General features: G+C 44.4%; 1 protein-coding gene across 2 annotated transcripts in view; it reads right to left on the reverse strand.

The window, feature by feature from the left end:
* ZCCHC7 (zinc finger CCHC-type containing 7) overlaps positions 1–14,181 on the reverse strand; it is a 117,910-nt gene extending 103,729 nt beyond the window's left edge. Inside the window, exons 1-4 of one of the 2 annotated variants that reach the window (XM_057423920.1) lie at positions 13,967–14,181; positions 11,162–11,274; positions 8,164–8,265; positions 7,025–7,732 (exon numbers count right to left, since the gene is read on the reverse strand). In XM_057423920.1, coding sequence (XP_057279903.1) covers positions 7,025–7,715 — 691 coding nt within the window. In that variant the 5' untranslated portion in view covers positions 7,716–7,732; positions 8,164–8,265; positions 11,162–11,274; positions 13,967–14,181. The remainder of the gene's footprint in view (positions 1–7,024; positions 7,733–8,163; positions 8,266–11,161; positions 11,275–13,966) is intronic. The other variant, XM_057423919.1, reaches the window with a different exon arrangement.
* Positions 14,182–21,945: the final 7,764 nt, after the last annotated feature.

The raw sequence follows: 21,945 nt of genomic DNA on the forward strand, positions 1-21,945 counted from the left end.
GGATTTCAGTAACACAGAACACAGAGAGAAAAAGAAATACAGATGCGGTCAGATTTTTTAAGTTTCTGTGGTACCACACATAGATAAGAAAAGAGTAAGTCACGCATCTAGAATAAGCCATTTAAAACACTGATACTTAACAAAGGGTATTTCCTTTTTGAGCATGGCTGACACAGATAAAACAACAAGCTGAATTTATCAGACTATTATTTCCATTTTGACTCTATAAGCTGTAGTTACTGCTGCTGAACAGAAAACTCCTTTCTACACTTTTTTTTAGGGAAAAGACAAAATCAAAATGCTTTCAAATTTTCATTTTTTTTTATTTTAGACATTTTTTTTTAAATGTTTTCATCACTAAATATTTGAATTATTTTCTTCAGTTCTTTTTCATTTGCAGGTGTATTTTTGTTATGGTTTCTTTAACTAAATGAGAAACTTGATTACTAAGGCTGTAAGTCAGTATATGAAAAGACCTCTAAACTTGGAAAACAAGATGGAAATCGGTGCCAAAATGGAAAGTTGAAAAAACTGCTTTGGAAATGCTAGCTTGCACTTTGTTTATGTCCACTATTTCTTTTTGTACAGGGCAGTTTTACAAGACACTAAGAGCAGAATCATAGAATCAAAGAATGGTTTGGGTTGGAAAAGACCTTAAGATCATCTAGTTCCAACCCCCTTGTGATGGGCCTAAAATCCTGTGCTTCAAGTCAAATGATTTATCCCTCGATGCTGGCTTCCTTCCATTACTACTGTCCACACAGGAGATTAAAAATACTTGTATTTTACCAGCTTCAGTAAGTCAGGCTGATAGCAAACACAACAACTACTTCATCTATTCAGATAGCTAGAAGATCATGTGATAAACATTTAAAAATACCTCCCAAGACCCCTAAAGCCCCAGCTGAGCTTTGCACTTTCTGCTCACAGTCTACTGCTCTTTGTCTGCATTCGGTCACCACCACAGGCAAAAAACTACACCAAGAACAGTTTCTATGCAGTTAAAAAAAAATTCTTACATCAGAGCACAGCATCATCCTTGGTAAAGAGCCTCTCTGTGCCCCAGACTGGAGTGAACACACGCTGAGCAGGCACTGCACCTGAGCAGAAGCTAAGTTGGTCCCTGGTTTGGCGGCTGCTGCTGCAGAGGGCAGGACCCCTGGGACACCCGCACTGCAGCTGTGCCCGGCAGCACTCATGGGAACTGTTCAAACGGCCGCATGTCTGAACACGTCATGAAACCACAGCCAGAGCTGTGAAAGAGGCCATGGCAGGGCTTCTGATGAGGCTCAGTCTCCGGAGCAAGTATCACAAAGAGCATCTGAACCCAACACTTTACTAGGGCACACCAATACCCAGTGACAGTTACTTTTAAGGGCAACTTCTGCTGCCAGAAATAATGTCTCTAGTGATGCTGTTGGAAAAGCCTCACTTCTGTGTTAGTAAGGTAAAAGTCAGAGCAGAGATGAAAACCACCATCCTCTCTCTGGGGCCCCAGCAGAGTACATATGTGCTGTTTCATAGAAACTTTGGATTCAAAACCAAACATACACACCACACTCCACAAACCTTTCAAATCAAGAGTGTGACCACCTTACCCTGTTGTCTCTGAGGGAAGTACTAGGTGGGCAGAGGATGGAACAGGAAGATGAATTGGTTTTTGTATCCCTTAGGGGCAAGGCATTAATGCTGCAGCTTTGAAAGCTGTCTTTCCCAAAGTCACAAGATAAGAAAAAAACAGATACTAGAATTGCAGCTATATGTGGGTGAGCAAATATGTTAAAATGAAGCTTTTAATGAAGAAATGGATGAAAGACTTTCAATGACAAGAGATTAACATTCTTATCATATATACTCTTACTGGAAAGTAGAGAAGAGTGGAGGGAAGAGAGGAGAATCCTCCTTGAAGGATCTGGAAATGCTCCGACATTAAAAATGAATTCACTACATTTAGTACACAGTACAGTTTGTAATGATTCTCTTTACACACCTTCTTCTGTACTCTAAATGTTTAAAAAATCAGGTAAATCATACCAAAGACCTAGATCTGTTAAATTACCCATTTCTGAAATACAATGTGAAGCAGGTAGGAAGGACTTTTTTGCAAAATAACAAGCAGCAGCAGCAGCATGCATTTTTCCAAATGCCACATAAGGAAACCCACCGATGGCCAGGTGGGGCAAGTGACACACACAGGGATGTGGTCGCCATTTTTCAGATTAGCCAGCACATCTGTAAGTCAAGTGCCTGCTTCACTTCCAAGCCATGCACAGTCTCACACAGAAAAACAAAGTCAGAATAAGGAGGGACACAGTCGTTACAGACACATAAAGTGCTTTCCCTGATATCCTGCTATGTGAAACAAGAAAGCCAGTGCTATTTTCATACCCCAATTAATGAAAGGCTGCCAACCAACTCTATGTGCTGAGAAACCAGTAGATGCATGATGAAAAGCTGCATTTTACAGAAATACGGGCACAAGTATGGTGTTGCTTAATGTGGTGTTACAGAAGCAGAAATGAGAAGTGTAAGGCATCCAAAGCCACTTGAAAAGAGGGCAGAAAAAGGAGGAAAGGTTTTCAACTGTGTACTGAACAGCAGGGTTTGTGGACCAGCCATAACTTTCAAGATGCCAACTGGAGGCAGAAAGGTACAGGTGATTCTTGGTTTACCATCAGGAACTAGACCTCATTTCCCAAGGCAAAGGGACATCTCTTCCTGTCACATATGGTGGTGACTGAAACTTTCTGGCTGTATGGGGAGAGGATTCTCTGAGCATTGGAAGCACTAAGAAAGCATTATTTGTTTATACAGAATATTAAAAATTATAAGTCTGCTAGAGAAGAGCAGGACAGGCAAGTAAGATGCAGAAGAGTTAACAGAATAAGGGGATACACTTAATTCCTTTCCTTGAGGAGTTATTTCTGACTCCAGTGGAACCTCAGCATCTCTATTTCAGGGCCTCAGACATGAAAACTCAGTGAAGACTCATCCAAAGACTGACACAAACAGCTACTCTTAGCATCAGAGAATTGTTCACGTTTCAGTTCCCTTTTTAATGTGTAGCATACTGGACACTAAGCACACCATGACACTGTTACAGGATGTCTATCCCACTTACATAGTCACTGGCAGTTCTAGGGGAGAAAAGGCTTCACCAGTCACTATACTTTATGTCCAGCCTTACTGATACTACAAGTCCTAAAATAATAATTTACATACTGTGCAGTCACCTAAATACTTGATCTTGTTCTTCAGAAATCCTGAAAACAGAACTGTGTTTGTCTCAAAATAATTTAAATGAGTTAGCAGAGAATATCTTTGAGAGGATAATTTGCTAACACACATATTTTTAAAGTGCATTTTTTCCTTCAGATTTAATAGGTTTATGTTTCAGCAAAGGAGTCCTTTATAGTCTATAGAACTGGAGATACAACGCTGCATGAGCTTAGTGAACAAATTATGGTTACATTGAAAAGATTTATGGTGTTTGTTCTCTAAAACTATTCTGCTGCTGTTTCAGCTTTTCATTACATACACATATGTACAGCACCAATATATTTTAAGCCTGAGCTTTGCATCCCTATCCCCATATATATGAGAAACAGAGCAGCTGAAACAAACTTTTGCATGCCAGAGTCACCAAGTAACATTTGCTGGAATCTGGAATGTGACAGAGCCTCAGGGGTCTGGCCAAAATCCAGCCCTGCAGTGCCCTCAGGTGATGCCTGTGCCAGAGCCAGCACCAGGGCATAAGGCTTCTGCTCTGCCCACTGCATACAGTCCAAATGGATCGTCACCAGCTTGTTCACAGTCAGAGAAAATGCACCAAGGTGAGGTTTTCTGCTAAGTCTTATATACATAGAAAGGCAAAAGCTAAAGTGAAGAGGAAGATGTGTGTGTACAACAGCACTTGCTGCCTGTGCCTAATGCATGTTCCATACATCCTACATCTCCAGGTACAAGGCTGCTGCTGGCAAAACCACTACAGGTGTGAGGCAAGGTGCAAGAATGGGTTTTGAAAAAGTTCTGATGTAGCTTGAGAATAAAAATCAGAGTAAGACAAGAGCAATTATATTTACTAGCCTCTTATGTGGCTGTCTGACTTCCCATTCCAGCATCTCAAAAAATATCTACATTGCCTACATTTAATTAAATAACTTTAATTCTGAAGAGTGGGACAAGTTTATACAGCACAGGAAAATTCTGTTCATTACCTGCTTTGAATATGGCTTGCTTATTATCAGCATATATGAATATATTTATATATGAATAAGAAACATTACTACACTTGTTACAAAAACATACTGTAAGTTAGCACAATTCATTTTTAAAAGCCTCTCTTGATTAGCACTACCACACCTTCATAGAATATCATGAAGAATGAAGAAATGAATTTTTGTTTTCAAGTTACACCTAGCAAGCATAATTACTCTGATAAATTAATTACAGAATGTTTCCCAAAATGTGTATATGTAATTTTGAAATACGCTTAAAGTCTTAAGCAGTGTTTCTTCTGAGGGTTTTGGGGTAAACTTCAGCATACCATCAGCAATGTTGGTACATAAATCCAAGGAGATACACAGAGTAAACTGAACAAAAGGGACCCAGATCCAAGATATTTGCCTGCCCGCAGTAATAAGAAAAATAGACACTTCCCAGAAAACATACTGACTGTGCTATGTGGTCACCACACAGCGCCAAATATTTGCTCCCCAAGAAGCATAGTAATTTAAGAAAGACAAGCTAATCAGCTCTAGAAAGGCTTCAAAGAAAAGGGCAGGACATGAAAATACAAAAAAGAAAGATAATGAAATTTAGCTACTTCAAGTTAATTCTTAGAAACTGCATTTGAAGAGATCTACACAGAGCAGAAAATCACATTAATTCCTAATATAATATGGCTGTCTGGGGCTCTGACATGGCAACTGAATGCTCTGCCACTTTTCTGGCATGGCACTGGGAATAGGGAAAGTATTTCTTAGATCTCTGAAGCTTTGGCAAGAACACTGGTATCATTAATCAATATGCAAAGTGGATAGCTGTGCAAAACCAAACAAGAACGACCCTAAGAAAAAATTATTGAACATTTACAGGCAAGAAGCAGGCGTTTTACCAGAAAAAGAGGCAAAGACAATTTCTCAGCTTGCCCCTCTCAAGCAGCTTAGTAGCAGCATATGAACAGTAGCACTGTTTAAACAGCCACCCTGACGAAAAACTTCACAGTTTTTCTGCAGGTCAGCACTGCAGAACTCTCCCTTTCCCTGAAACCAAAACCACCTCATTTACGTGCTCACCAAGTAAAACTGCCATATGAAAAATTACGTAATTGAAAAATTCAATTAAAATTTTTACTAAAAATAAAACCAAACAATAAAAATCTTGCCAAGGTCCCCAGTGATGTGGCTGACCAGGCTAGTCCTGCTACCACAGCAGCCAATCTTCCAGTAACATTTTCTCTCAGACTGGCAGGGGACGCTGTTTCTGGAAATGATCTTTGTGCTTTGGGGAGACCACTGGGCAAGAAAAATGCATGATTGATCATCTAACAACATTTTTAGTTGCTGGTGACAAGGTATGTGTTACTTAGTATGTTTATTACAAACACGCATCTAAAATCTCACCTGAAAACTGTCTTGCTAACCACCACATTTACTAACTTTCTGCAAGTGGAAGATTAATTTACAGAATACCAAAAGGTTACATCTTAGCAACTGAGAATTTCTCTGAGAATCCATACAAGAAGTTACAATCAATTTTTGGTCAACAACCTGAACTGCCAGACCCTGAATGAGCAGTTGCAGAACCCGCTTCAGGAGAGGGACCGGCTCAGAAGGTCTCCCCTCTGTTCTTGCCCTCAGTTCTGGGTTCAGTTGCAACAGCTGTTTTTCTCCTTCCTAGTAGCTGATGCAGTGCTGTGTTTTGGCTTTAGTCTAAGAACAATGCTGGTAACACATGGATGTTTTAGTTTTGCTCAGTAGCACTTACCCTGATCAAGGACTTTTCAGTCTCATGCTCTGACAGTGAGGAGGGGCACAAGAAGCTGGGAGGAAGCAGAGACAGGACACTTCACCCAAACTAGCCAAAGGGGTATTCCATACCACAGCACATCATGCCCAGTATATAAACTGGGGGGTTACCCAGAAGGGACCGATTGCTGCTCTGGTCAGGCTGGGTATTGGTTTGTGGGTGCTGAGCAATTGCATTGGGCCTCACTTGTGTTTATTGTTTTTTTTCCCTTTTTAGTTTTATATTCTCTTCCCTTGTTATTTCCCTTATAATTATTATTAGTAATAGTAGTAGTTCTGTATTATACTTTAGTTACTGAACTGCTCTTATGTCAACCCATGGGGTTTACATTCTTTCAGTTCTCCTCCCCATCCCACCCGGGGGGAGGGGAAAAAAAGGGGGTGTGAGTGAACGGCTGCGACAAGCAAGGATGTCTGCGCTGAAGAGAGGCAGAACAGACAGGGGGCAGAAATCTTCCCACACAGAAAGGAATGAGACTGCTTCCTGGATTATGAGCACTGATTACCTTCCTACCCTGCAGCACTTTTCAGCAAACTTTTTATTGTTACACACTTCCTAATCTTCCACACTTCTGATCTTCCTTATGTCTTTAGTCCTCAGACTGTTTGGAAGTTTTTTTCTGCTTTCTTTGTTTACAGTAAGAAACCATTGTATTCCCTCTTTATTTCACTCCCTTTTCCCCCTGCTCCCCTTAACTTCTTACATGCTTTTAGGAATACAAAATATATGGGAAAGTTGGAAAGTTGACAAGAGTCACTCTGATATTACTTCTAAATTTCTACCAGCAAAAATGATGTCTTTCCATATGGGATATGACTGAAATAATGGTATTGAAGTGGTATAAATAAATGGCTATTTCATCATAGTTCCATACCCATCATTACACACTTCCATCTGCTTTCTGTTTATCTTTCTTTTCAGACATTGATATTAGTATTGTCGCAGACAAATCCTCATGCATACAGAAAAACAAGGGATTAAATAAAGTACTAACCTTCACTGACAGGACTTGCACAGTCTTCAAGGTTCAACAATATATTTTCATCTCTGTCATCTGCGCTTGCTCCCAGAAGCATCCAGCTCTCGACATTATCACTTTCAGATGCCAAACTCTCCTCCTCTGAGCTATCATCTATCACCAGCACTTCTTGGATGGCATGAGCTCCAGCAGAACTAACCGGGTTATGCTTCCCACTAGTGCTTTTCATTTGCCTTGAAATGTCTATGCCTGACCCAGCAGGATACAGGGTATTACATCCAGCAGCTTTGGCGTGATACGGCGTGGAAGATCTTGAATGCATATGTATTTTGCCTTGAGCTACAAAGCTTCTTGACTTCATTGCTTTGCTTTTGTAAACACTGTCTTCATCTGATGTATCAGACAAGACAATGATCTCAGAGTCATCTGAAACTTGAATACAAGGCACAGACTCAGTGATGTTCTTGTTTGCATGCTGTTTCTCAGTTAGAACTGAACTATGACCAGTAACTCCTGAAAAGCCTGAAACTTCAGCTTCCTCATCCATTTCCATCATGCCAGTTTCCTCAAGATTCTGGGAATAATGGACCTGGCTGTAGAGATGAAATTCCACCTCACTGTCAATGCCATCACTGGATGACTCCTCGTGATAAAGTTCATCTTCATACATTTTAATAGCCTCAGCATCTTCATCTCCAACAAACATTCTGGAAAGTGAATAGTCTGTATCCACAAAAATCACAAAGGTTATATCAGAATGGTCACAAATATATGCCCAAACCCATATTTCAAATGATACCTTTCTGAAATTGCTATACTTAGTCACAGAGTTCTGCATACAGAACATAAAACTGAGCAGATTTAACAGCTACAACAATCAATGCTCAAATTCATAATAGCAAAAGCTACTTAAGGGTGCATCTGCTTTAAACTCAATGACTTTGTCTTCTGAAAGTTGCCCTTAACATGCTCTCAGCTTCCAGAGGTCCCCTCCGTCCTGTGTTCAAAACTAAGGTACCTGCATGGACTGGGAGCCAAATGAGTGTCTGAACCAGAATTTTGATTGTTCCACCAACCCACCAACTACTATTAATTCTGGGTACTTCACAACTCTGTAACTTACTTACTTTGTAAGTAAGGTCTTATACACGTACCTGAAAGACAGTGAAGGAACAGTCAGCAGTATTTGACAGAAGCAACTTGGAGCCTATCTACCCCTGGGCTGTGGATTCACACGTGTACTTCAGGATTTATTCCTATGATGAGAAGTGCTAGGGCTATGATACAGAAACACCCAGACACACTCTACGTAAGCTCAGGTCTGAATATAGCATAAAGAAAAAAAAAAAAGGATAGTAAAGATAGTATGGAAATCTGCACCCTTCGTACAAACTACCATGTCACGCTGTCCCATCATGACTTAAGAACTGAGTTACAATGCCACGAAAATGCAATTACAATGCTTCTAGAACTGGGGAAAGTATACCTGCAAACAGCATTAGCTATGACATCTCTGTGCTGCTACCAGTTAAACAATAATTATCTAGAACTTTTAAAGGCCCTGGTGCATCTAGGACTAAAGTCCCAGTTTCCCTGCTCAGGTACGCAGCAAGACCAATTTTTAAACACATGCACTTTAAGAGCTGGCTGATGGGACAAAGTTTACCCTCAGCAAGTTTGCAGATAATGCAAAACTGTGAGGAGCAGCTGATGCACCAGATGGTTGTGCTGCCATTCAGAGGTTCCTCAGAAGGCTGGCGAGGTGAGCAGAGAGGGTCCTCATGGAGGCCAACAAAGGTAAGTGTAAAGTCGTATGAACTGCTGCCTGGAGAGCAGGTTTGTAAAAAAAAGACCTGGAGATGGGGCAAGTTGACAGAAGCCAGTACATTTCTGGGACAAAAAGCATCCTGTGCCCTTGAAGAACATTGCAATCAGGATGAGGGAGGTTATCTTGGGTGATACGATTTAGCGTAAGGTGTCCCTGCCCACGGCAGGGGGGGTTGGAACTAGATGATCTTAAGGTCCTTTCCAACCCTAACGATTCTATGATTCTATGATCTTTCTGCCCTAGTCAGCGCTCGTGAGATCACATCTGAAGTGCTGTGTACAGCTCTGGGCTCTCCAGTGCTAGAAAAGATGGACATACTGGAGTGTGGCAAGGGACTACTAAAATCATCAAGAGACTGGACAATCAGTCATACGAGGCCATGCTGAGCCTGCTGGGACTGTTCAACTGTTCATCCTCAAGAAGAGGAGGCTCAGGAGGATCTTATCAATGTATATAAATACCTGGGGAGGGGGGGTAAATAAGACAGAGCCAGGGCCTTCTGAGCAGTGTCTAGTAACATGATGAAAGGCAACAAAAAAAAAAAAAAAAAAAAAGGAAATTCCATTTACACATAAGAAAAACCCTTTTAACTCTGCTGCACAAGAAGGCTGTGGAGCCTCTGCCCTTGAAGATGTTCAAAACTCAGCTGGATATGGCCTTCAACACTCAGCTCCAGGTCACCTTGCTTTGAGTCAAAGGGGTTGGATGAGACAACTGCTAGAGGTTCCTTCCAACCTCAGCTATTCTGCGACCACAACCAAATGGTGAATATCTCTTAAGAGTTCACTACCTGCTCCCTAGCAAGAAAGGTAATCCAAGGACATTCTAAAGTTACTTTGTCTAATTCACAGGATACCTTATTTCATTTACATAATCATATCATGCATGGAGGAGGCAAAAAGAAAGATTTTCTCTGAGAAGTCTATCTTTATTTCTGTATTACAGTTACTCCTAGGGAAGCCAACAAGCTTTTTTAGAAGGAAAGCTATCAGATGGAAGTTCAGTTTTTTAGTTGTGGAAGTAAGTTCCATGGTATTGTTTAAATTCACATACTGATACACAAGTACAAAGATCCAGATTCAGGAACTTTGTATAGAAGTAACTTGTGTGATGATGGTATTTAAAGAACCCAGAAGCTGTTATTGACAGCTTTCTGTGCACACCCTGCAAAAGGCCTTCCCTGGTCTTGATAAATTTGACGTCATTTGTATTTCTGTCATACCAGAAGTCAGACTAAAGAGGAAAACATTTCTCCCAAGAAAATAAGCAAAGCAAACCCACATAAAACATGAGCATGCAAGCACGAAAATACAATGCTTACAGACCATCCATATGCTGTACTCTTTTCTGTTTAGGCTTCCAGTAGGTCAGCAAACCTCATTCAATCTCACCTGCCCAGCTAAAGAAGCCACTCTGGTAATCACTGGTTTGAGACCATATCTAAAGATCATCAGAACACTAGTCATCCACGCACATGCTTAGCTCTGCTATCTCCTAATACACTCAAACTGGTTTCTAAACTACAAATAAGTCCTAAAAGTGGAGGTTACAGAATCTGTTTTAAAAGCTCTCCTATCCACAGAGCAACTGTAACATGGAAAGTTTTGCACCTGCCAACATAGAATTCAGCAATAACATAGGGATAAAGTGGATATATCTTTATTTGCCAGACTCTTTTCCAGAGTTTTTATTTGTTCTTAGATAAATATAATATCTATTATGCCAAATAAAATATGAAAGAATGAGGTCAGAACTTTATGGTAATAGACACAAAGAACCTATTTTATACTAGTTCTTAGGTTTAGACAGTGTAGATAGGAGGAAAAGGTAAAACACTGGTCAGACGAATGACTGTAGATAGTTTAAAAAAAAAAAAAACAGGACAGAAAAGCATCTGACAGACCAAAGCACCCATATTTAAAAATTTCTCTCAACTTTAGGTGGGATTACTCATTCAAACAGGTCTTGGTCTATTCCCACCCATGGGGTGAGAATAAAAGGAGAGATGGCTCCAATCAAACACATTTACAAAGGAAAAAGAGAGAAAAGAGACCTTTAGTAATGTAGGAATTTAAAGAATCCCCCTGAAGCATTCTGCAGTTTCAGTGATACTCAAAAAGCCAAGGTCATTTAAGCACTCCTTCCTTACCATTCTGTCACCCACTGGATAAAGTTACACAAAGTAGGTACATGACAATGGCTGAAAACATGCAGCTAAACAAGACTGCTGGATCAGGAGTGTCAAAGAGCCCCGGAGGAGCTGACTCACAGACACTTCACAGCAAAGACAAGAGTAAGAGGAGGCAGCATGGCACTACACTCACTTTGATCTATCCTCTCCAGAAGCTCAGGTCAAACAATGGCTCCTCCTGTCAGGTCCATGTACATCTGGAATGATGAAGGGCTCCTCCTCTTGCTCAATAGGTATAGCAGGCCACTGGAAACAGGAACAATCAAACCATCAGCATCACAACACAGTCTGTTGAGAGAGTTCCGCTATTCACTAACCTCAGATCTGGGCAACAGCTATTCCCTCCCTCTTCATCACAGAGAAACACCTTTTTCAGGTGTCTGGCATTAAAGCAGAGAAAAACACTGCCTCTAGGAAAGGACGAGGAGCTTGACAGACAAAGTTTTGCTGTTTTCAGACTGTCAAACTGATACAGTCCCTTACTGTACTCCTGCTGATACTCAGAGAGAGAAAGATGTATGTGACTGTCAGTCCTCAGCAATTTAGATTTCCTTTCACCAGTGAAAGGCTTAGACTATGGGCAATTGCCATCTTTGCTACTAGCCAGATTATAGCAAAGACATCCCTCGTATCTGAGTGTTAAAACCACATTAAAAGTAATAGTCCTGAACAGACTAGCCAATCTGATAGGTAATACAGGCTGCTAGGAGCGTAACAAACTGATGCATCATAGTTTGGAATTGGCCTGCCTTACTTTCAAACAAGTCCCAGAATTTCAAATCCTAGGTGATGGGAAACCCACATCCCTTCATCAAGAGAAATCTCACTCCTATCTGAACCCAGAGCACAACTTTCCTCAAATGTACCTGACTGTCTCTCTGGTAGGCCATAAGTAAGAACAGTTTAGATAAAGAGCTACTGTTGTTAAAACAAAAGAAAAAAAACACAGCTACCTGAGTTTCTTTTAACCATTTCTGAACAAAACTCCATATGGCTACAGGTGGAAATGGCAGGAGATAATTTTCCCAGGTCATATACAAAGACAGCTTGCAGCACTTCTCATTTAGTCCCTTAAAAGAACAATATCTCACACTTGGATAAAATAACCAAAGTTGGCAAAAGCACAAGGCAATCAGAAGGAAGGTGTGGATGGCAACTTGCAGGCAGGGAGAAAAGCACACAGACAAGTTAATCAGTACAGTAATTTACAAGTTGCATGTGGGCAGCTACATCCTCAACCAAAACCTCAGTGCAGTTTGGGACACTCATATGTAACCCACATACAGAAGGCATAAGAGGCAGTGAGATGCCCAGGCCAGTCTTTCCCATGCCATTCCTGCTTCACAAACTTGTTTCTCCCTTCTCACTCCTCTTTGCTGCTGCTTAACTTCTCTGCTTCTGCTGACATTATTTTTCAACTCTTAAGATCTGCCAGAGCTTAAAAGAAAAAATCTCAAACAAACAAAGAACGAGTAGCAAAAAAATATTACTTTTTCATCCTTTGCAAATTTGACTTTTCAGACAAGAGTACTATTCCCATCACAAGTCATCAGTGAATTCCAAATATTTCTCATTTTTCTTGCTCTCTGCTTGATCTTTGCAGTAATGTAAAATCTAACACTTCATGACATAGGTTACATAGAAAATACAGTAACAAATATATTCTCTCCTGTCTTAGGAGGTAAAAAGACAAACAGAACCCTACCATCAGACTTCATAATGGACAGGAACAACAGTAAAATGGAAAAGAAAGCCTTTTTAAAGGAATTGCCATCAGCTTCCTAAACCCACAAGCATCTACCAGAGCAGAGGTTCACACACCAGAACAGCAGGACACATCAACAGACTTCAGAGCAGTGTGCAGACTAGACCTTTTCTCTTTACATTAACTGCCCGGTGCTTCAGACTGTTAGAATACTGCACAGGTTCAACTAACATGAAATTGATAAAGAACTTCAATGTTCAAATGCAGTTAAAAGAAATCTTTCGTGTCAGCTACTGTAACTGCTTTTGCACTCTTCGTCAGAAGTGGCATACTTCACTTTGTGAGAGACAAGCAATCAAAACTATTAATTGTTATGAAGCACAGCACCAAAATGAAAAATCACATCTTTGTTCTTCTTGTTACCATAGGAACATGCCCAAATGTCAAATCTGAATGCATTAAAAAAAAAAAACACACAACAATGTATGTTCATTATCAAAGGTCAGTGTCAAGAGACAGTTTTTGCCTTCACCTGTGTTGAGTTTCTGTAGGGAACTCAAAGCATATGAGAAAGTAGCAGTTTCCATGTGCCACCCGAGGTCAGATACACAGTCACTAGAAACCTAGAGCTACTCGGGGCACTTATGTGCTCTACCTAGAGCATCACTCTCACAGTGAAACATTTTAACATGTCATGAAGATTCAGGGCAGGCACACCCTCGGTTTTCACACAGAAAACCCTGACAAGTATGTACAGTAACTATCACCTCAGCTTCAAGTAACCAGAAAAAGGCAAGGAGCACCATAAAGCTAATCTAATGGTGCCATTTGCCGCTAGTTAATATTGGTTAAACTTTGTGTCGTGGTTTAAACCCAGCCAGCCAGCTCGTTCACTCACTCCCCCCCTTTCCTCCCTCTTTCTCACTCCCCCCCCCCCCCTTTTCCGCTCCCGGAGGGATGGGGAGGAGAATCGAAACACAACGCTGCACCGAGCTACCAAGAAGGAGAAAAACTGACTGCTACTTCTAAACCCAGGACACTTTGTTACTTGTTTCTTCCAAGGATAACTTGTGTTGTTCTAAACTGACACACAAAACTCATTTTCATGTCAAATTGCTGTCTGCTTGAGAAAATGTTTCTTTTTTGTACTCTCTTTAAATAAAGAGCAAGTAAGTGTAAACGAAAGCAAAACTTCGAAGAAGAGGTTAATGTTTTTCTAGTGACAAGCTATACCTTCAGGAGATCACGGGAAAAAATCTTCTACACCCAAACCCTGGAAAATAACAAAATATTGCAAGTTTATTTCAAGCATTTTGGGACGTTTTCTCCCCTTTAGCGATTTTAACGGTAGCTGTGCAAACATCCTCAAGTTAACAAGTTCGCTTTTCCATAGACCAGCACCGAGTTTAGTCTGGTGACCAGGACGCAGCTGTGCCAGCGGAAAACACCGACCCCGAGTACCCGGAACTACGAGCGGGACAAAACGAGGACCCGGCTCACGCCGCTGCCGTTCTGCCCCAAACAGGTCGGAGCGGCACCGTTCTGCTGTCGGGTGCAGGGCCTCCGCCCGCCACCGAGGGCCGGCACACGCTATACCGAAGAGACACGACACTAACGCAGTGGCTCGCACATATCTTTAATAGCACGGAGGTTCCGGACACCGAGCCGAGCCGAGCCGAGCAGGCGGGCGGGCACGGCTCTGCATCACGCGGAGAGGCGGAACCAGCGGCGACACAGGCCGCGGGTAGGCCGCATTGGCGGCGGGACTGGCACTGTGCTGAGAGAGGCGGCAGGAGCGGAGCGGCCCTCACAGGAGCGCGGCGCGGGCGGGCTCGGCAGGCGCACGGGCAGCAACACTCCCGGCCGCGCAAGATGGCAGGGGAAAGGTTATGGGGAAGGGGCAGGGAGGGGAGGACGGCGGGGCACCGCGGAGGAGCAGGAACCGGGTCAGGGAGGGGGTAGGTGGCAGGGCCGGGGCAGCCCGGGGACCGGGCGGACACTCCCGGCATCGATCACTTACTGCTTGCCGCACCGAGACGCGCCGCGCAGGAACCGGTGGCTTTGTGCTCCGCCCGCCAGTGGCGTACATCCGGGCACGCCCCGAGCAGAGGGGCGGGACCGGGGTCGGCGCCGAGCTGGTAGAACCGTACCGTCTGGGCCAGGCTTACGTGGACCACCTGTGTGGGAGCTGGTTCGGGCGAACGTGGCCCAACCGCGGCACACCCTGCCCGAGCGGCCGCGCGATGCCTGATCCTGCCTGGCTTGTCATGGAGGGCGAGAGAGGAGCGGAGCTGGGTCTGGCTGGGCACAGCATGACATTGAGGAGGATTCATGGTGAATTGGGTGCGTTACAGCTCCCCGCGTGGTCGGAGGGGTTTCCACTGGTCCCTCCTTGTACTTGAGCTCCGGTCTCTTGTAGGCCTGCGGGGAGCCGCAGCAATGGACAGGAGAGTGAGGGCAAGGGAGGAATCTCAGGGGTGGGAAAAACAAGGGAGCGCGCAGTCTCACTTGCAGTTTCGTGCTAGTAAACAACCCCTGGCCCAGCTGGCTTCATCACCACCATGCTGATGCCACCATCTGTTTCTGCACCCTTATTTCTGTTCCATGCACGTGACCGTGTGGACTACAGATCACGAGCAGGAATGGGGCCTTTGCACACCTCCATGTGCTTGTATCATGGCAGATGCAGCAGGAGGAGTTGCTGAGGAAGATGTGGTGTCTGCAGGCCAGCCAGGGAAAGGATTTGCACTCAAGCACGACTTCCTGGGGTAAGCAGAAGGCTGGCTCTTATAAATGGTTTTGAATATTATAGAATCAGCCATGTTGGAAAAGACCTTTAAGATCATCAAGTCCAACCATTACCCCAGCACTGCCAAGGCCACCACTGAAAGATGTCATTGAGGGCCACATATACATGTTTTTTGAACACTTCCAGGAACAATGATTCAACCACTTTCCTGGGAAGCCTGTTCCAGTGCCTGACCACCCTGTCTGTGGAGAAAGTTTTCCTAGTCTCCAGTCTAAATATACCAGGCACGGCTTGAGTCTGTTTCCTCTTGTCCTATCACTTGTTGCTTGGGAAAAGAGACCAGCCACCTCCTGGCGCCATCCTCCTTTCAGGTAGTTGTAGAGAGCGACAAGGTTGCCCCTGAGCCTTCTCCAGACTAAACAACACCAGTTCCTCAGTTGTTCCTCATCAGACTTGTGCCCCCGGTCCTTCACCAGCTCCATCGCCCTTCTCTGGATCTGCTCCAGCACCTCAATGTCTCCCTTGTAGTGAGGGGCCCAGAACTGAGCACAGGATTTGAGGTGTGGCCTCACCAGTGCCCAGTACAGGGGGATCATCACTGCCCTGGCCCTGCTGGCCACTCTGATGCTGATACAGGCCAGGATGCTCTTGGCCTTCTTGGCTGCCTGGGCACAAACTGGCTCATGTTCAGTTCTGTCAATCCGCAGCCCAGGTCCTTTTCCATGACCAGCTTTGCAGCTGCTCTTTCCCAAGCCTGGAGTGTTGGATGCAGTTGTTGTGGACCAAGTGTAGGACCCAGCACTTTGCCTTGTTAAACCTTGTAATACTGGCCACAGCCCATCAATCCAGCTTGTCCAGATCCCTCTGCAGAGCATTCCTGTCCTCCAGCAGATAGTTTCATAAAAAATATCCTGTAGTTTGAATTTCTGCACAGGACTCCTTTACCTGCTGCTATGATGGTGGCAGTTGAAAGGTTCTTCTGTGCAGCTTACTGCACAAGATGAATAAAAATGGATGTAAATAAAAACTTCTAAGGGTACTAAAGTCAACATCTGAGGTAAAATTTTTTTCTGTGTAAAAGCAGACATCTTGTTTCAGGAACAAAATCCAGATGGTTGCTAGAAATTCTCAGTAATGCCCTAGTACTCATGTGGAGTCTATTCAGAAGTTTAACATGTTTTCTTTTTATTGTTTTGATTTCTTGTTCCAATACAATGACTAGGAAAAATGAGCAGTTTTCACATAAACAGCAACTAATTGTTTAATGCACCATGGATTTCCAATAGCTGTTTTTTCCCTTTTTCTCTTGAAAGCAAACCTCTATAGAGAAATGGAAATTTAGTGTTTAGTTACTATGTCATGATGATGATAGGTAATTTGGTAAAAATAATTCTATGGAAATCTTCTTGGGTTTAGCAAGAACTGCTCTTGTTATTCACTTTATCAAATCATAGAATCATAGAATAGTTAAGGTTGAAACGGACATCAGAGGTGATCAGTTCTAACCTCCCTGCCATGGCCAGGGACACCTTCCACTAGACCAGGTTGCTCCAAGCCCTCTCCAGCCTGGCCTTGAACACTGCTAGCTTGAACACTGAACATCCCCGCCAGGGATGGGGCAGCCACAGCTTCTCTGGTCAACCTGTGCCAGGGCCTCATCACCCTCACAGTGAAGAAATACTGCCTAAAATCTCATCTCAGTCTCTCCTCTGTCAGGTTAAAACCATTCCTCCTTATGCAGTCACTATAGCCCTTGTAATAGCCCTTGTAAAAGCCAGCACTATGTACCCTTGTAAAAGGCTGTCTCCAGATTTCTTGTAGGCCCCCTTCAGGTACTGGAAGTCTCTTAAAAGGTCTTGATGCAGTGCTGGAGAGGACTGTGTTTTGCTCAGTGGCCCAGCTGCAGTTGCCACTGGCCCTAGCCTAGTTCATGCTGTGTGGAGCAGAGCTCGCTGACAGGCATCTCTTCTGTGATTAGGAATGCAGTGACAGCAAAGGCCTTGGAAGATAGAGGCATTGGTTGGCCGTGGAGACCCCAGAGACCAGGAATGATAGTGCACCCGTGGTCACTTGCCAGTCTTTGGAAAAGCACAAACTCAAAAGCTGGAAAGCCTGCTCTAGCTTTGTGGGAAGGAGCAACAGCTAAGCAGGGGAAGAAATATGTCAAGCGGCCACAGGTCCCATGGAGGCAGCCCTCTGCCTGTCAGCACCCTGCAGCAGCCACTGCCCACAGCCTGTGCATGGACATGGTCCCGGGCTACTGTGAAGCAGAAGATGCCCAGGTTGGCTCTAGGCTTGAATCCAGGAGTGGCCTGCTCACTTCTGCTGCTGCAGCCAGACCTGGCAAGCGCCGTCCCTGCTGCCTCCTGCACTCACAAGACTGTGAAGGGCTGCCTGCCTTGAACACAGTGGTTCAGCACCAGCTACAAGCATAAGGGTGATATTAATGAGTATATGCTGCTAATGAACATCAGTCATGTTCTGAAGTTCAAACTAGCCTGATTTTTTGTTCTGAATGCCCTCATCACAGTGATCTCCAATTCCCTTGTACACACACCCATATGTGCATCCAGTTGCAGCGCTGCTCCTCTTGTGCAAAAGCCATCTGACCTCACATAGCAGCAGGTGGCTGCTTCTTCCTGACCCTTAGTGGAAACCCCAGCATGCTCTGAGGGTGCATTGTCACTACTCTGTAACACCAGGTGCCCAAGTCTTCTGTTCTGCTTGCTGCCCAGCACAGCCTTAGGTTTGGTAGTGATTGCCCTTGCTGGCATGCAACACACAGGAGGGGTACACCTGCAGGACAAAGCTCCTCTAGCCAGCTCCATGACCTCCATACAAAGGTGTGTACACAGCATAGAAAGCCCCTTACTTGGGAAAAGTTGTCCCATTTAATGTTGTGAAACAAGCTCCTATATGAGCCTGCATAGCATGCTTCTGTTCTCATGAGCATAACAAGCCTGATGGGCTACAGCAGCTAGTAACAGGGAGTCTTGCAGGGCACCAGAGAAGTGGGAGAGGCGAGCAGGAACAAGCAAGTGGATACAGGGAGCCATGGGAGACACAAGACAGACAATCTGCTGCAGAAACAGTTGTGTGCCTGGTAACCCTGCAGCTGTGGAGAACCTCCTGCATCCTGCCCTGAGACCTGTGCCTGCACAGCTCCCTTGAGGCCAGCAGCACTGCTGACCCTGCATGAAGGGTACATGGGCGCATGTACATGTTGGCTACAGAAGTGCCTCTCGAAGGGCAAAATGATCTGATTCTCTGATCTTCTAGGCTTTGATCTTGTAGGTCAAGAAAGAAGTGAACAAAAAATGATGCACAAGTATGAAGGTTTTGCCTTCTAGCACAGAGCAAGCATACTCTGGCAAGAGTCAAACACAGCTGTGACACTTAATACTTGCAACAGGTACTTTGATCTAATCGTGGTACCATTCAAAACAAAAAATGTTTTTACTGTCTCTGGATATCACGAAACTTTCTCAAGTGTATCATATAATTAATTGTTGTAGAACACATGCAGTTAGTATGATTAAAGGATGAACTAGAATTGAAAAATGTTACACAACTGTTAGGGCTCTGAGGATTGTATTGACCTGGAGCTCCGTCTGACCACAGTTCTGTTCAGTAGGCCTGGTCCTGACCTCTACCTGCAGGCTGCCATCCAGTCCCAGCCTTGGCTTGACACAGTTCCCATGGATATGCCTGGGACTGGGGCTGTCCCCATGACCCCCACTTATCCTGCTCCTGGCTGGGGTGGTGGGGTGAACACTGGCCACCAGGCCTGCCCTGCCAGCCTCTGCTGGGACACCAAATTAAATGGTGTAAAATACAAGTTTGAAGGAAGACCTCAGTACCTTTCCTCACAGTATTTCCAGAAAAGAAAATTCCGTATTTCTGGAATAAGCAGCAGAAAGATTCAAGGATTTGGGTTTAGCATTGACTACAGCAGTATTTTATGCTTGCAAGAGCTCATTCTTGCCAAATTTGACCTTGAAAGGAAGTTTCCTTTTGATGGTGTCATTGTGGAAAGTCAGGAAGGGCTTATGATGCATCCTACTCACAGTCACCTGTACCCACAGATTGCTTTCCTGCCGCACACTGGGGCCACCGCTGCCCTGGGGGACAGGGGGAGCTGCTAGCCACCTCCTCAGCCCACCAGTGACCAGTTCTTCACCTTACTGTTAGTTCATGAGCCCAGTCTGGGCCGTATGTATATATATGGGACTACCTTGTAATGGATGCTTGAAGGTAGGTCTTCATATGGTCTGTGTTGCTCTGGTTTGCATCAGTGTAGATGGGTGCAAACAAACCAGTGTAACTTCTTCCACCAAATGCATGTCAACCACATTCACTATTAGCCTTACCCAGAAAGAACTGGTGTCCTCTGCAGCTTCTCTAGTTCAGCCAGTTCAGGGTGCAGATGAGGTCGTCAGGGGCCAGAATGTCTTCCACTAGGCCTGACTTGAAAGCAGTCACCACTTTAGGAGAGCACCAAAGCATAGTGGTTGACGTATAGCACTGAATTTCTGAATGTGGTAGGAAATGGCATAGGAAAAGCAGGGCCACATGTTTGCCATCATCTTGTTTGTCTCTCTTAGAAGAAACTGCCCTGTCAGAGCTTTTAGTTCATATTGTTCAAGTGCATTCATCCTAGGTGGGGAAGTGACATGGCTTTTATTTAGTTGTGGTACAGGGTACTTTGCTGCTGCAGAGAAGCAGACTAGAGTTTCCAGCATTCAGAACAATGGCGCTTTTGTGACACCTTTTGTGTGATCCTCAGGCACTGGTGTTTTCACACTTGCAATCTCTCTCTGGAGAAAGTTCTCCCTCCACAGCTTGTGGCTTTCCAAGCTGTTCAAGGTGGAAAGAGGCTTCTGTCTGCAGCCCAGAACTGGGTTCTAAGGCTGCAGAGATTAGTAGGGTTGAAAACAACCCTTTCTCCTTCCCACCCAACACCATCTGCTGCAGCTGACTGCTCAAGGCATCTCTTGCAAAGGCATTGCAACACAGCCCAGGCTGTCCAGGTTGTGCCTGCAGCACAGGATGGGCATCCTCCACAGTGAGCCCCAGCCAGCAGATTACCCTGCAGGAAGGGGGGTGATGGTGTTTTGGCTGCCACAGTGCCATCTTCCAGCTGTGATTTGCCCAGAGCCCCCCAGAAGTCAACATCTGTGCAGGGAAAGGAGCATCCATTCTCCCATGACCACAGTACTGCCCTGCACCCCTGCAGTGCCCTTCACCTCCTCACCTGCTTGCACTTTGGGAGCAGCCAAATGGCTGCACAAGCCCAGCAAGAAGAGACAGGCATGCCAGAGTCTGTGAGGAAATCTATGTGGGTTTCAGAGAGGGAGGTTTTGCAGCATCTGCCGCTGCTTGGGGATGGTCTGGGTCCCCTTGGGTCTTCCAGATTGCAGGAGTTCAATGGAGACCATCGTTCTTCCACCATAACCTTGTTGTACCTACAGAAGAAAAGGGATGAAAGGAGATTTTCCGTCTATCTAAACTTTCAATTTACAGTCCCAATGCCAGTAGGTGGCACCCAAGAATGTGCAGCATTGTTTGTAGCCTTTGTGGAAGCCTTGCAGCTTGCTCACCAGGGAGGTCTTCAGCTACCACTTTCCTCGGAACTCCGGGGCAGACTCTGACGCGAGTGGGCAGCTCTCCAAAAGGACCCTGGGCAAAAGAAACCTAGATTTTCCTTCTCTTCTTTTCATAGTGTGTTTCTGAGTGCCTTTTGAAACAGCATGTAGGAATTCAGAATTAGTCTTAGCAGTGTTACTTGGCAATAAGGTGTCCATCTCAGGATGCTGGTTTCTGTTGCTTGTAACTTTGCTAGGTAGCCTCCTAGAACTGCTGTTTCACCTGGCATTCCTTTGAGAATTTACAGCTGGAAGGAGCTACCTTGTCCAAGAGCATCTCTGAAGAAAGTCATAGCAGTCTCGGCCACATTGTCAACTTGGTGTTATGTTTCTTCCAGTCTGGAGCAATGTTGGAATGTGACTGAAGAATGCAAGGAGGTCAATTTAATGTGTGCAGGCAATCGTCTCCTCATTTTTAAGAGATTAATTTTGCAATCTTGTAGAATATTATTTTTACCTGGACTCATTGAATGAGATGATCTCTACTTGGTTTTGGTTACCTGTGCTAAGGGAGGTTATCTCTGACCTATTGTAGGCCGTTTCCTGACAGTCACAATGTTTCCAGCCAGTAGCTGCCACCGATGGTATTTTTTGTATTGTGTATCTGGGCATATGGACTTCATTTTCGTCTGTCCTGATCCAGTTAAATATGTAAACATTGAGGTGATGAACCATTCCTCCTCCTTGAAGTGGGCCTGCCCTGATGTGCCAGGCAGGAGCAGGCAGCCATGTCTCTACCAGCTTCACACAGAACCTGTCAGGTTACAGCTGCAGGAGGGCTGAAAAATGGTTCACAAAATGCTGGGCAAGGAGATAGG

Source organism: Pezoporus wallicus, unplaced genomic scaffold (assembly GCF_028554395.1).
Source record: "Pezoporus wallicus isolate ANWC-B61680 ecotype Strahan unplaced genomic scaffold, APGP_CSIRO_Pwel_v1 contig_7363, whole genome shotgun sequence".
NCBI lineage: Eukaryota > Metazoa > Chordata > Aves > Psittaciformes > Psittacidae > Pezoporus > Pezoporus wallicus.